This window comes from Barbus barbus (genome assembly GCF_936440315.1).
Source record: "Barbus barbus genome assembly, chromosome: 16".
Classification (NCBI taxonomy): domain Eukaryota; kingdom Metazoa; phylum Chordata; class Actinopteri; order Cypriniformes; family Cyprinidae; genus Barbus; species Barbus barbus.
Window position 1 is genome coordinate 23,978,521 of NC_136744.1, and position 14,422 is coordinate 23,992,942.

The 14,422-nt window shown below is 37.7% G+C and overlaps 1 protein-coding gene across 1 annotated transcript in view; it reads right to left on the reverse strand.

Annotated features, from left to right (window-relative positions):
- The window catches only part of LOC306882416 (lysosomal cobalamin transport escort protein LMBD1-like), a 95,083-nt gene that overhangs the window by 27,093 nt on the left and 53,568 nt on the right, over nucleotides 1-14,422 (reverse strand). The window contains exons 10-14 of the mRNA XM_079437017.1: nucleotides 13,344-13,408; nucleotides 12,882-12,984; nucleotides 5,878-5,982; nucleotides 4,926-5,075; nucleotides 761-842 (exon numbers count right to left, since the gene is read on the reverse strand). Coding sequence (XP_079293143.1) covers nucleotides 761-842; nucleotides 4,926-5,075; nucleotides 5,878-5,982; nucleotides 12,882-12,984; nucleotides 13,344-13,408 — 505 coding nt within the window. The remainder of the gene's footprint in view (nucleotides 1-760; nucleotides 843-4,925; nucleotides 5,076-5,877; nucleotides 5,983-12,881; nucleotides 12,985-13,343; nucleotides 13,409-14,422) is intronic.

Below are 14,422 nucleotides of genomic sequence, written 5' to 3' on the forward strand. Positions count from 1 at the left end.
CGTGCTCAATAAACATTTCTTATTACTATCGATGTAGAAAACAGTTGTGCTGCTTAATATTTTTATGAAAACTGTGACACTTTTTTATCATGATTCTTTGAACAGGATTTATCTGAAATTTACATTTTTAAATATAAACACATAAGCGTTTACTATCACTGTTGAACAGTTTAATCTGTTCTTGTAAATAAAAGTATTAATTTCTTTCAAAAAAGACCACAAACTTTTGAACCTTACTGACCCAAAACTTTTGAACAGTAGTGTCTTTTGTCCTTTTCAGGTTTGTACTGTGGTCATTCATCTCAGAGTTGGTTGGTTTAGTTCATGGTTTAGAAATCTTTACTGATTTTTTTTCTCTTAAATCAGAAGAAGAAGAAAATGAATGGGAACAATATGAACCAAGTGTGAAAAATGTGGGCAGTCAGAGTTGTACTCCACAGCCACAGACTCTTTAAAAGGCCAATAAACTACTTTTTTCCCTGCAGTCCACTTACTGTGTAATGTTAGTCAAGATTTCTAACACACACACACTATGTGCATGCACACACACACACACACACAAAACATCTCAGACCCTTAGAATTTAACTAACTGTTTTTGCTACTGTACATTTAACACCTCCATATGTAAATGACCTCCTCTGTTATTACTGGCTTTTTGCAGGAAAAAAATACTCCACACCAACCATCCCTTATGGTATGGTGAAGCATTATCCACTGAAGTCGGTCACTCTGTGGGTGATAAAGAATGACAGTCTTACCTTCAGGAGCGTCTGCATCACATATCTTAGTGATGGCAGCAGATTGATTGCTTTGTGATGGGTCTGCTGTGGGCAGTGGGGTCTGGGGACAAAAAAAAAAAAAAAAAAACACTCAATAAGCCCAATCTGATCTATGGAACAGGACTCTAAATGCAAGCAAGTTAAACATGAGGAATATGCTTTAGCTTTTTATGTAAGCCTGTTCACCTAATAACTAACTTAACAAATTTTACATATCAGTTTTGTGCACATTATTTCAGTGTAAAAATCTTATTCACTAACCATCCACAACAGAGTTTAGCCAGCTACTAAACATTAAAGGTGCCATAGAATGCATTGATACAATATTTTAAATTGTTCTCTGATATCTACATAGAAGGCATGTGGCTTAGGTAAGAAATTCTTCAGAAACAGTTTTACATGTCCATTTACAAGCCTAATATTTCTCCCTAGAATGAAGTCGTCTGTTATTGGCTTATTTGGAAGGGCCATGAATAATAATGTTCAGCTCTGCTCTGATTGGCTGTTTCACAGTGCGGCTCAATGTTGAGCTCTGCTTTGATTGGTGGCTCATTTCAGTAGCTCACAGGAAGGAAACACAGGGAAAATTTGATATTTCAATACTTTATTGTACAGTTATATCTTTGAGTAATTATACTGTAAACAAAATGCAGGCATCAGGGAGCTGCTATTAATATGCTGGGCATTGAAACTGCTTTGGAATGCACAATCGCGTTTTACTTTCGCTTTTGAGATTCGCGATTGCATGTACTCTGTTTATCATCCTCAGTCATCTCTCCTTACTCTGTTTATGTGGTAAGTGAAATCTTATGTACTGCAACAGGCTACAGCTAGCAAGGAGCTAACCATGTCCCTTAGTGGCTCGTGTTATTTTATTAGAACGCGTTTTTTGCTTTCCGTGCCTTTCTGAAAACAGACACCAACCCATCCCTGCACAGCCTGGAACATATCATTTATTTCCATGATCTTCCATTTTCACTGTTGTCCTCACTCGTATTTCTTCACAAAACCTGCAGAACTTCTGATGGTTCGGCTGGCGGCAGGCCTAGAACATGGGCGGGTTTATGCATATGTTGGGGACGTAACTATTAGTGATCCCGACTGTTACGTAACAGTCAGTGTTATGTTCTGATTTGCCTATTTTTCAGAGGTCTTTTTTATTCACGAGATTTACATGAGAAGGAAAAAATGGTGTTTGAGGCTCACTGTATGTCATTTCCATGTACAGAACTCTTATTATTCAACTACGCCAAGGTAAAGACAGTTTTCCATTCTATGCTGTATTTAAATTAAGTCATTGTCATTCTTTTCAGTGCCTGTGTTCTATTTAAATTAGACTCATTATACTACATATTAACAAAACTCTGCTATGTGCATGAAGAGTTAGCACTAAATAGAAAGTCACAGTAAATGCCATTTTATATATATATATATAAAAAAAAAAGATGTTTACATTGATCATGGCAGTACTGCTTCATCAAATGATGGAGAAGAGCATTGTAGCATGGCTTATCTGCAAACATGTGGTTTGGCGGAGTACAGTTTAGTCATTTTAAAGACTTGTTTCATAATTGAACCCAATTCACATAATTCCTTCAGTAAACTAGTGCTAAAACAACACAGACTAGAGCGAGTATAAACAACACTTACATTTCTAGAACCCTCCTTACAAGAATACTGATAACAAAGAAAAGCAAAAAAGTTGACTGACTCATTCTGCATAATTTCATTTGACACATACTAATTATATGAAACAGACTGACTCATAAGCTTTTTGGGTTATTACATTATGGGAATGTGTTCAGAAATACAATTACAGTTTCAATTACACATTCCATGTGCTTGGAGATAATGCATTGCTGTTTATGCAGGATGATGAAATGAGTAAACCTAATTTGTTAAAAGTTAATATATGAACTATCTGGGTGTAATTATGAGTCGTAAATTATTTTTAAAAGGGGGGAAAGGGAAGTGGTGTGTGGCCAACTATGGTGATCCGGACTCGGAATTTGTGCTCTGCATTTAACCCATCCAAGAGTACACACAGTAGTGAACATACACCTGGAGCAGTGGGCAGCCATTACTGTGGCGCCCGTGGAGCAGTTGGGGGTGGAGAGAGTGTTGGTTATTCACTCCCCCCACCTACAATCCCTGCCGGACCTGAGACTCGAACCCACAACCTTCAGGTTACAAGTAAAAAGTAAAGTAAAGTCGTGACGTATTGTCAAGTATGGTGACCCATACTCGAAATTGGTGCTCTGCGTTTAACCCATCCAAGTGCACACACACAGCAGCCATGCTGCAGCGCCCGGGGAGCAGTTGGGGGTTCGGTGCCTTGCTCAAGGGCACCTCAGTCGTGGTATTGAGGGTGGAGAGAGCGCTGTACATTCACTCCCCCCACCTACAATCCCTGCCGGCCGGGGACTCGAACCCGCAACCTTTCGATTACGAGACCGACTCTCTATCCATTAGGCCACGACTTCCCTATAAATAAAAGACTCCAATTTGTCAACGTTTAATATCTCAAATTTAAAAGTGACCCTATTAACTTTCTTAAAACGCAGTCCTCGTCGTATTATGCATGATTATTTATCTAGTATATTAATATACTTATATATGTACTGTTTTATATACACAATATATGTAACTTTTATTACATTATTGCAGACGTTTCACCAGTGACTGATATTTTTTCTTTAAAGAATCTTATGAATGTAAATTAGACTTTCCCAAGAAGTTTTTTCAGTTTCTGTTAAAATCAAATTAAAAAAAAAAAAAAAAATCTAAATAATACAATAATAAATATTTATTAAAAAAAACCATTTAATACATAAACATTTTTAATAAAATTAAATAATAAATATTAAACATTAACTAAAATAATAATAAATTTTTCATCACAAACCCAAATCAAATGCAAACTACTGTGTGAATATTTATTTTTTGCTACTAAAAATTACAGTTATATGAATTTCTTGGAATTGTGTTTAGGTAAATTACTCTTCTTACCATTCCTATTCTGTATCCTGATTGCTACATCAATTCCAATTCAGGAATTTAATTGGACTTTAAAAATCATCCTCAATTAATTTCTGCATGGCACACAACCCTGCAAGACACGTATTTCGTTGCTTATTATTATTACGTATTTCAATATTTACATCTGACGTAGCAGAGGGGCAAAGGACGGATGTAATTGGTCAGATTTCAACACATGCTGTAATGTTTACCAAGTAGAACAGGTTCGATCTTGCCGCGAGCTGTTCTTCCTTCTCTGTCCTCGGCAGACGATTTGTCCCATCAGCTTTCTGACAGCTTGTCAGCCTCACAGCAAATTACTCTTCCTTTGAGCTAGTATTTACGCAAAGGCAGCATAACGTTTGGAAGTAATCAAACGGGATAACATGCCCCACTGGATAGATGCAGAATGACTGCTAGTGTTCCAGTAAGTGAAGAGAAATCAGATTTGATTGATGAACAGTTTGTCAATTTCAGCCACTGTCTCCCATGGATCGTTCACAGTCTGTTCGGCGACCACCTGATGCATTGTGTGCATAAAAATGGCAAGCGCTGACTGAAATTGCCATGTCACACTAGATGGGCTGGGTTTATCTACCTTCCTGATGAGTTTTTTCCATGATATTCATGGTATAGTTTAGCACATAAAAACAAAGAAACTGTATTCAAAGGCGTCACATCTAGGTCTGAAGGTCTCTTCCTGTCTAAGTGGGTGGTTCTTGGAAAGAATAACCTGACCAGATTTTGCGCCAAAAGTCGATCAGCAGTTGCTAGGCTACATATGGCAAGATGTATAGATTCACAGCAAGGAACATGCGGGCAAGTTTTCACACTTAACATGATCAGGTCAAAGACTTTGGGTAGTTTTTAACCTCATTTGAATGTACAGACCTTTGAAGAAGCAAATAGAAATAAATAACAGATGCAGGAAGGCCTTTAATGGCTTTTGAAGAGAGTCGGGAGAGAAGGTTTTGAAAGGCTTTCAAACACTTGCTTTGTAAAGGGTTGATCTTTACATACTTATGTCACCCACGCCGGGCCCTATTTGCTCAGAGTACGACAGCTGTAATCCTGATGCCGTGCAGCACAGGGGATTGACTGTTACACAAACAAACTCACATCTCACCTGCAGCAGGTATTTCTGGCTGCCGTACATGACGTATTGCGGGGCCAGACTGTAGATCATGTAGCTGGTGTGGAGGACGATGAGGAGGAGGATCATGCAGAGGAACAGGAGGGCCTGCGGTCGGGTTCTCTGAGGCCTGATCTTATACAGCTACACAAAAAGAAACAAAAAACATCATTATATTTCTCATATGACCGAGTACTCGAATGTACAGTGTTCTGAACTGCAGAAATGCACTACACAAATAATGCTGCACTAAGAGCAACAAAAACAAGGATAGATACAGCAGAGCTGCAATAATGGATACTTTAAAGGGGTCATGAACTGCCTTTGTTTTATATTTTGTTCTGTTCTCTGAGGTCCACTTGTAATATTATCAAGATTTTAACATAAAAAACATAATTTAGAAGTAATAGCCTATATACTGTCCTGTTTTTAACCCCCCTCATCAGAACGTTCCAACTGAATAGGTGTGGCGGATTGTAGACTCGGAAGTAAACACGCACAGGTATGATTGGCTAATAGTTGTGTATATTTGACAGCGTACATTCCTCATAACCTGTGCGGTCACCTCTTTCATAAACACTATATGTGGGAATCAGTGGGCAGGGCTAAACAGGCAGTGATGTAGAAGCAGGCGTTGATCATCTTCTGCGGAGGCGGTGCTTATCCACACTGTTACATCACAGAGTAGAACATTCCAAAAGCTGTCGTTTTGGCAGACAGCCTTCAATATAAGCCATTTTTAGACTAACAAGTTTTTCGAGTGCTGGAAGTTTTGAGTTTTTATAGTACAATGACCTCTTATGTGGAATTTATTTTTTTCTTTAAAAACAGAGTTTTAAAACTGAGATGAGTTTTAAAACTGAGATGAAAACATTTTTTCGAGTAAAAAGTGTAGTTAATAAAGCAGGTCAATGAAGATGGGGGGGGGGTGACTGTAGTGTCTCACCCGTATCCAGAAGAACCAAATCCCCATGTTACGAATCCCGGCCATGGAGGTGAAGACAAAGTACATGGTGATGATGGTGATCAGAACATAGTCCAGTGGAAAAACCTGAAGAAAGTAGAGAAAAATCAGCCAGTCTAGGTGGTTGTCCTGCATCTTCAATAAACAAGCTACAGATAGTCCAAAATGCAGCGGCTAGAGTTCTTACCAGGTCAAGAAAATATGATCATATTACCCCAATTTTACAGTCTCTGCACTGGCTACCTATTAAGTTCCGTAATCATTTACAAAATATTATTACTTGCCTATAAGGCCCTAAGTGGTTTAGCTCCTACGTACCTAACTCGTCTTCTACCACGCTACAATCCAACCCGCTCCCTAACCTCGCAAAACTCTGTACTTTTGGTTGTACCTAGGATAGCAAAGTCCACTAAAGGAGGTAGAGCTTTTTCACATTTTTTCAAACTCTGGAATAGCCTTCCTGATAACGTTCGGGGTTCAGACACACTCTATCTGTTTAAATCTAGATTAAAGACACATCTCTTTAGCCAAGCATTCACATAATGCATCTTATAATCTTGTACTGCAGTTATATCTGATCAAATGTACATTATTATTATTCTTTAGCTTGTTTGAACAAATCATTTTTGCTTAGATGGAACAGCAGCTACGTTAATTATGTCTCTATTTGTTTCTCTGTTTCTGCGACGAGATTAACATCCCGTGGTAACTAGGAATTACAGAAGCTTCAGTCTGGATCCAACCCTTAAATGATCTGAGATGACCGAACACCTGAGAAAAGATAATGCCAACCCCTCAAAGGACCTCAGAGGATGCTAATGCTCAGACAACATACAGAATTACCAAATTTTGCCATAAATTAAATATATTAAAGGAGCGCTGTGTAAATTCTGAAATTTCTAACAGTTACTGACACCAGTGGCTGTTAGAGGAACTGCAGCCAGTCTCATGCTCGTTCTTGGTGCGCACTAAATAAGGCTCTTTTTTTTTTTTAAGCTTACGAGGAGTTTCCGTGGGTGTCTGGGTTGTGCTGGAGGCTGGTCGCTTCTTTCCGTCCGCAGAGTCCATTTCAAACACTACCGCTAGCGATTGCCGCTGTAGATGAGAACGCGCATGCCATCACATTTTGTGAATTTTCGCGCCAATTCGGACCCGACTCCTCCAGACACAACTGAGCCTACAGGCTGATAGAGGCAACCGTGGTGGACAGTCAAGGTGTCATTCTTCCTATTACATTATGGTTGGCTCATAAATGGACAAATGAAAACTCTATCTTAAAGATTTTTTTTTAAGTAAAAACCTACACATACATAGCCCCTTTAAGGTTCTGCAATATATAAATATATTGTGGAAACTTAATTTCCTGTAGAGCTGCTTTGCAACGATTTGTATCGTAAAAAGCGCTATACAAATAAACTTGAACTTGAACAACAACTCTACAAATACAGAAGGCCCTGATCTATTTCAGACATTCACCAGGGCTAATGTAGTTCTATTCATCTACACACAACACACACTTTTCAGGCCTAAGAGTCAACTAAAACACCATTACCCTGACAATGAAGATGGCAGGAAGACCATGGCAGTGTTGTCCACTTTCACTGCCTTTTTCTTTGTGTACCAGAGTGGTTTTCAGAATAAGTGATGTATGTTTCACAAAGCACACAATGCTGGAGGCACAAAGGATATATATACACTCGCACTCTCAGCGGTGGCCTAAAATACTGTCACTCCTGTGCTAGAGATATATCGCTCCACAACTCTGAGGTGATGTTTCAGCAATCCTTACTATTTTCAATGCATTTCATCTCAAAAGAGTAACAGAAAGTACATGGCAGAACTGTTTGAAAGTCAAGCTAAAAATGATCTGCCTTTTCCTAGAAGAGCTGTTGGCTAGTAGAAACAGCAATGCCTCTTCCGTTGGCAGCTTGTCCTCCATAATTCCACTGGAGCTGAAATGCTGTTTTTGCAATGAGCTAAACACACACTGACCTTAACTGTTGCCCTCATATCGCAGACAGAATATGGTCAGTGATATCATGAAGTACAAATTAGAAATGTTTCTGGAAGCATGAGAAATAACTCTCTGGCCTGCATGCCTTTTGCAAATTACTTTTCTTGTTCCCTTTTCGCATGGCCTAATTGCAGAAATCAATGGTCTGGATTCCTGAACAATTTGGTTTAATCAAGCCATCTTAAGTAGCGAGTGAAACAAGTGATCATATTTTATTCAAGCACATGGAAACTGATCACTGTGCTATTTGAAGATGGAAAGATTTAAAATTTCCAAAAGCACTAAATGATGAAAGGCGCACTTATTTCTGATTCATAAATAGTGCTTAATTCAGAGGTCATCACATCTTTTTATGCAGCAAGCAGCCACAGACTACGGACAGGGTTATAAACTGTTCAGGGTCTTTTATTTCATTTAAAAGATTTGGACATTGTTGGACTTGCAGATTGCAGTTCAGTGTCACCACATTTGCTGGTTTGTGTTTTGAGCAGATGCATAAATGCAAACACAAATGTACTTGAAACTACAACTGTCCAGCATTATGAATCTAAGACACACATCCTTGAAATAAGTTTAAAATCTGATTGAGGTGAATGTTTATTCAGACCCAGTGAAATGCATATCTACACCCCCTGACAAAAGTCTTGTTGCCTATCCAAGTTGTAGGAACAACAAATAATAACTTGACTTCTAGTTGATCATTTGGAATCAGAAGTGGCTTATGAAAGGCAAAGGCCTCTAGATTACGCTTATTTTACCAAAATAAAATCTTATCATGCCTTGATGTTTAATTATTTAATTAGGACAGAAAGGTCAGACTTTGCTTAGACAAAAGTCTTGTCACATCTTTAAAGGATTCAACCAATCACAGATTAGAGCATCACCTGTGACAAATACTGTAATTAACACATTCCCAGGTGTGTAGAAGAAGAACCCCAGCACACCCAACCTTCATTTGAAATACATCCTGACCTCTGACAGCATGCCAAAGATTCTACCACAGACCAAAGTGCTGATCATCAAGAGCCTGAAGACCAAGTCTCCTGCTGAGGTGGCAGGCATCTTTAATGTATCTAAACGTCAAGTGGAGAGGATAAGAAAAAGATTTGAAGAAACTGGTGAAGTTCATGACAGGCCCAGGTCAGGCAGACCCCGTAAGACAACTGTTCGAGAGGACCGTTTGTTGGTTCGACAGTCCAGGGCCAGCCCTTTTTCAACTGCAGCAGAGCTATATAACAACTGATCATCAGAAACCCCTGTATCTAGAAGAACAGTTTGTCGAATTCTCTCACGCAGTGGTCTCAATGGCCGAATTAGTGCTCAGAAACCAGCATTAAACAGAAGACAAAAATCGTGTTGCATTTGTCAAGGCCCACAGCTTGTAGGAAGGATGGACTGTGGAAAAGTGGCAGAAGGTTGATTTTTCCGATGAATCATCTATTGAACTGCATCCCAATACATTCCAAACCATAGGAGAGGGCAAATTCTTCAGCAGGATGGCGCTCCTTCTCATATTTCAGCGCCCAATCACCAGACATGAACATTATTGAGCATGTCTGGGGTAAGATGAAGGAGGAGGCATTGAAGATGAAACCAAAGAATCTTGATGAACTCTGGGAGTCCTGCAAGAATGCTTTCTTTGCCATTCCTGATTACTTTATTAATAAGTTATTTGAGTCATTGCAGAGACGTATGGATGCAGTCCTCCAAGCTCATGGGAGTCATACACAATATTAATTCTTTTTCCACTGCACCATGACTTTATGTTCTGTACTGTACATTATTTCTGTTAAGTGACAAGACTTTTGTCTAAGCAAAGTCTGACCTTTCTGTCCTAATTAAATAAATAAACATCAAGGCATGATAAGATTTTATTTTGGTAAAATAAGCGTAATCTAGAGGCCTTTGCCTTTCATATAAGCCACTTCTGATTCCAAATGATCAACTAGAAGTCAAGTTATTATTTGTTGTTCCTACAACTTGGATAGGCGACAAGACTTTTGTCAGGGGGTTAAATGCTGCTAATTTCTTTGGGGTAGCACATAATCTTGGGGGTACGGTCACAATTTGAACCGGTCTCACAACACAAAAAATAAGTGAGTGAAAAAAAAAACATGTTGAAAAATTATGTTGGGCTTCAATGTCCATACAAATCAATACTACATTCAAATCTACCCACTACAAATTAATTTCTTTGAGAATGTTTTACACTCAAGCAATACAGCGTAATTAGAGGAAGTAAACTGCTATTGATGATGAACACAACCTGCCAAAAATGTTTGGACACATCTGTGTAAATTTATGTTTTTCAGGATGTTGAAAACCTTTAGGTCTGCTGACAAGCACTTTCATTCAAAAGTATTATTTTTTTGAAAGAAACTAATAAATTTCTTCAGCAAGGGCGTGTTAAATTAATTTGTAACATTACAAAAGATTTGTTTCAAAGAAATGTTGTTCTTTTGAACGTTGTATTCATCAAAGAATGCATCACAGTTTCCACAAAAATATTGATTTTAAACACTGATAAAAATAAATGTCAAATCAGCACATTAGAATTATTTCTGAAGGATCATGTGACATTGAAACCAGGAGTAATGGCTGCTGAAAATTCAGCTTTGCATCATAGGAACAAATTACACTTCAAAAAAAATTAAATAGAAAACAACCATTTTAAATTGTAATAACGTTTCACTTATTATAATAATAACAGCCTATCAAAAACATACAAAATATTACGAAGTCCAAACTTTTGAACGATAGTACATGGATTAAAAAAATAAATAAAAAAATCTTATTTGTTGGAAATTTTTGTTGGAAAACTTATAATTATTATTAAATATTACAAAGTTGAAGAAGAAAAGCAGCCAAACAAGGGCACATGGAACTCTCCAATACTGCTTTAAAATCTTCGCATGATGCCCTTCATCAGTTTATTTAACATTTATTGGCCACTACATACAGTGACCTCCATAAGTACTGGAACAGTAAAGACAAAATTGCTCTGTTGCCTGTGGAGACATTTACAAATATGATTAAAAGATGAATATGAGACAAAACTACAGAATTTCACATTTTATTATTGGGTGATTCAACACATATGTTTTACCAGCTAAGAAGTTCAGCACTTTTAGAGTTTCATCCCTCTATCTGATGTGAGCATAAGTATTGGAACAGTTGCCTCACAGCTCTTTCTAAGTGATCAGCTGTATCCTGTTGCAGTAATTCTTCAGATATTAAAAGCAGGGAATGTGTCGTATCAGTTATATCCATTACTTCTGCATTCTGAATCCTGCAATCGATGATGACACACACAAACCAGGATGAAGATGAGGGGCTGACTTTGAGAGAAAAGCAAGCAATTTGGATGCTAAAAGAAAGGAGGAAGTCAATTAGAGCTCTAGCAAAAACAAAGGGCATGGAGAAATCAAGAGTTTGGAAACCACCAGCAACCAACAACTACCTGATCGGCTGAGAAAACAACAGTAGTTGATGACAGACAAATCATAAAAGCTGTGAAAATGAACCCTAAAAGACGTGTCTGTAAAATCACCAACAACTTCCAGAAAGCTGGTGTGATGCTCTGACAAGCTACTGTCCTCGGGAGACTTTGACACAGCATTACAGATGCTACACAGCAAACCTCTGACCAGCACCAAAAATAGAAAGGCAAGATTAGAGTTTGCAAAAAAGCACAAAGGTGAGCCAGAAGAGTTTTGGAACTGTGTTTATGGACAGATGAGATAAAGATGAACCTTTATCTAAGTGATGGGAAAGCAAAAATGTGGAGAAAAAAAGGGAACTGCAAATGATCCCAAGCATACAGCCTCATCTGTATAGCATGATGGAGGTGGTGTCATGGCATGGGCATGCATGGCTGCCTCCGGAACAGGCCCTCTCAACTTTACTGATGACTTAATGTAATGTATGACAGTAGCAGAATGAATTTGGAAACCATCTTGTCTACCAATATTCAAGAAAATGCCACCAGATTCATTGGGAAGTGCTTCATATTGCATCAGGACAATGACCCAAAACACCCTGCCAGTTCAGTCAAGGAGTTTATAAGGGCAAAGAAATGGAAAGTCTTAGATTGCCCAAGTCAATCTCCAGATTTAAATCTGATTGAACATGAATTTCACCAGCTGAAGAGGAGAGTAAAGGCAGAAACTCCCCAAAACAAGCAACAATTGGAATTGGCTGCATTAAAGGCTGGGAAAAGCATTTCAAAGAATGAGACCAAGAGTCTGGTGATGTCTATGGGTCACAGACTCACTGCTGTGATTGTGCACAAGGGATCTGCAACTAAATAATAGCTTTTAATCTTTTATATCTGCCTTATCTTCAACTGTCCCAATACTTATGCTCACATCAATGAGTGGGATGAACTCTAAAAGTGCTGTTCTTTTTATTTGGTAAAACATATATGTGTTGAAACGGCTAATAATAAAATGTGACATTCTGTAGTTTTGTCTCATATTCATCTTTTAATCATATTTGCAAATGTCTTGACTCCACAGCCAACAGAGCTATTTTGTCTTTACTGTTCCAATACTTATGGAGGGCACTGTAAATATCAGACTTTCATTTTTGCTGTTTTATAGTTTTTCATTCAAATATCAAGAAACATTCAAAAAACATTCAAGTTGCAATAATAAGGAATGAGTAGGTGTGTCCAAACTTTTGATTGACAGTGTGCACTTGCCAATTACAGAATAATGCTGCTTGTCTTGGCAGAAATTGTCTGCGGTGAACAGATCGTATTCTTCACATCTCTTGCAACAGGCACAAGCAAGTGCTGTTCTGCTGATAAGTTTTGTAGTAAAACCAAAGCGAACCATGCTTTCCATTTCTGGTAGCTTCTCCTCCCGAGTCATTACACAACTCTGGTTGCACACAACTGTCACTAGCACTCATGTCGAGGACACAAACATAACGTGATTCTGAGACAAAAGAAAAAGAGAAGGCTGCTCACCGGTTGCAGCGCCAGCAGTAGCTCATTAAGAGGGTTGGTTAGGTTCGTCCCAAAGATGATAAATCCAGTGCTGATACCAGCTGAATGTAAAGCTTTATCCAGACTGAAACAAGACAAACACATTTAGCAACATCATCACATAAGAGACTGAATTAAAAAACATCATTAACTACTGTTCTCCATGGTCTGCTATAGAATGATGGTACATTATTGTAAGTGTGAGCTAATTTAGAGCGCTGCAGGTGTTGACGAATGTGTGTGTACAATAACAACAGATTTATGGTAGCTCCAGCACTGAATCAAAGTGTTCCTCAAATGCACTGCGCTCTTAGGGGACGTCATTCTTCCTGTGCCTTTTCAGTGGGGTGAGTCATTTGTTGGTAACGTGTGAATGTAAGAAAACAGTTTAAATGGGGTAGAATGCTATCAGAGTGACATTTCGTACAAGTTAATGGAACTTACTTGGAAATAAACAAGGTCACGAAAAACAAAAGGGCCACCAGGATGAAGAAGACCCCGAGCAAGATCTGACAAGACCAAAAAGAGACAAAGTTACAAAGTTTAGTAACTTTATTTTAGAAACTATCCTTAAAAATATAATTGAAATATCACAAAGTCACAAGACACAACCACACAAAATACACAAAATACATGACAGATTAAAAAACAAAATGTGCTGCTTAGTATTTTTGTGGAAACCTTGATAAATTTTTTCAAGATTTTTTTTAATGAATAGAAAGAACAAAAGAAAAAGGATTATTTGAGATGGAAAACATTTGTAACAATGTAAAAGTCTTTAATGTTAGTTCTGATTTAATTTAATGTGTCCTTGCTGAATGCAAGTATAAATTACTTCCAAAAAAGAAAATACCATAGAAATATGCAAAGATTAAAAAATAAAAAGTTTTATTATAAAACTAACATTTTTCCTATTATTTATTTAAAACAGCAGACATCAACTTGTATCAACTGTCATTAATCAAATAAATTTAAAATAACATGGCAAACAAACATTCATAATTAAACATTCTAAACATGCATTATGCTGTAAAGTGAGACATTTAGACAAAAATTACTGATTCATTCTAAACCCATATGACTTTTTTATTCCACTATGAATAATGAATAATTCACTGGTTGCTCATTTCTATGCGATTATCCTGAATAGGAAAAGAGTAGAACAATGGAAAAGTTTCACAAAAGGCATAAAAGTACCATAAAACTAGTCCACATGACTTGCACTACACTCCAAGTCTTCTGAAGTCATATGAAGATATAGGATAGTTCTTCACACAACGTATTGTATTGCTTTAGAAGACTTGGAATACAGTGCATGAGTCATATGGATGACTTTTATGATACTTTTATTGTGTTTTTTGTCATTGTGGAGCTTGACAGCCCCAGTCCTTATTACTCTCATAATACTGAAAACAATTGCCTGGATGTTCTTCAAAAATTCTGAACAAAAAGAAAATCATGTGGGTTTGGTGCAAAATGAGGGTGAGTAAATGATGATAAAATTCTCATTTTAGAGGGAACTA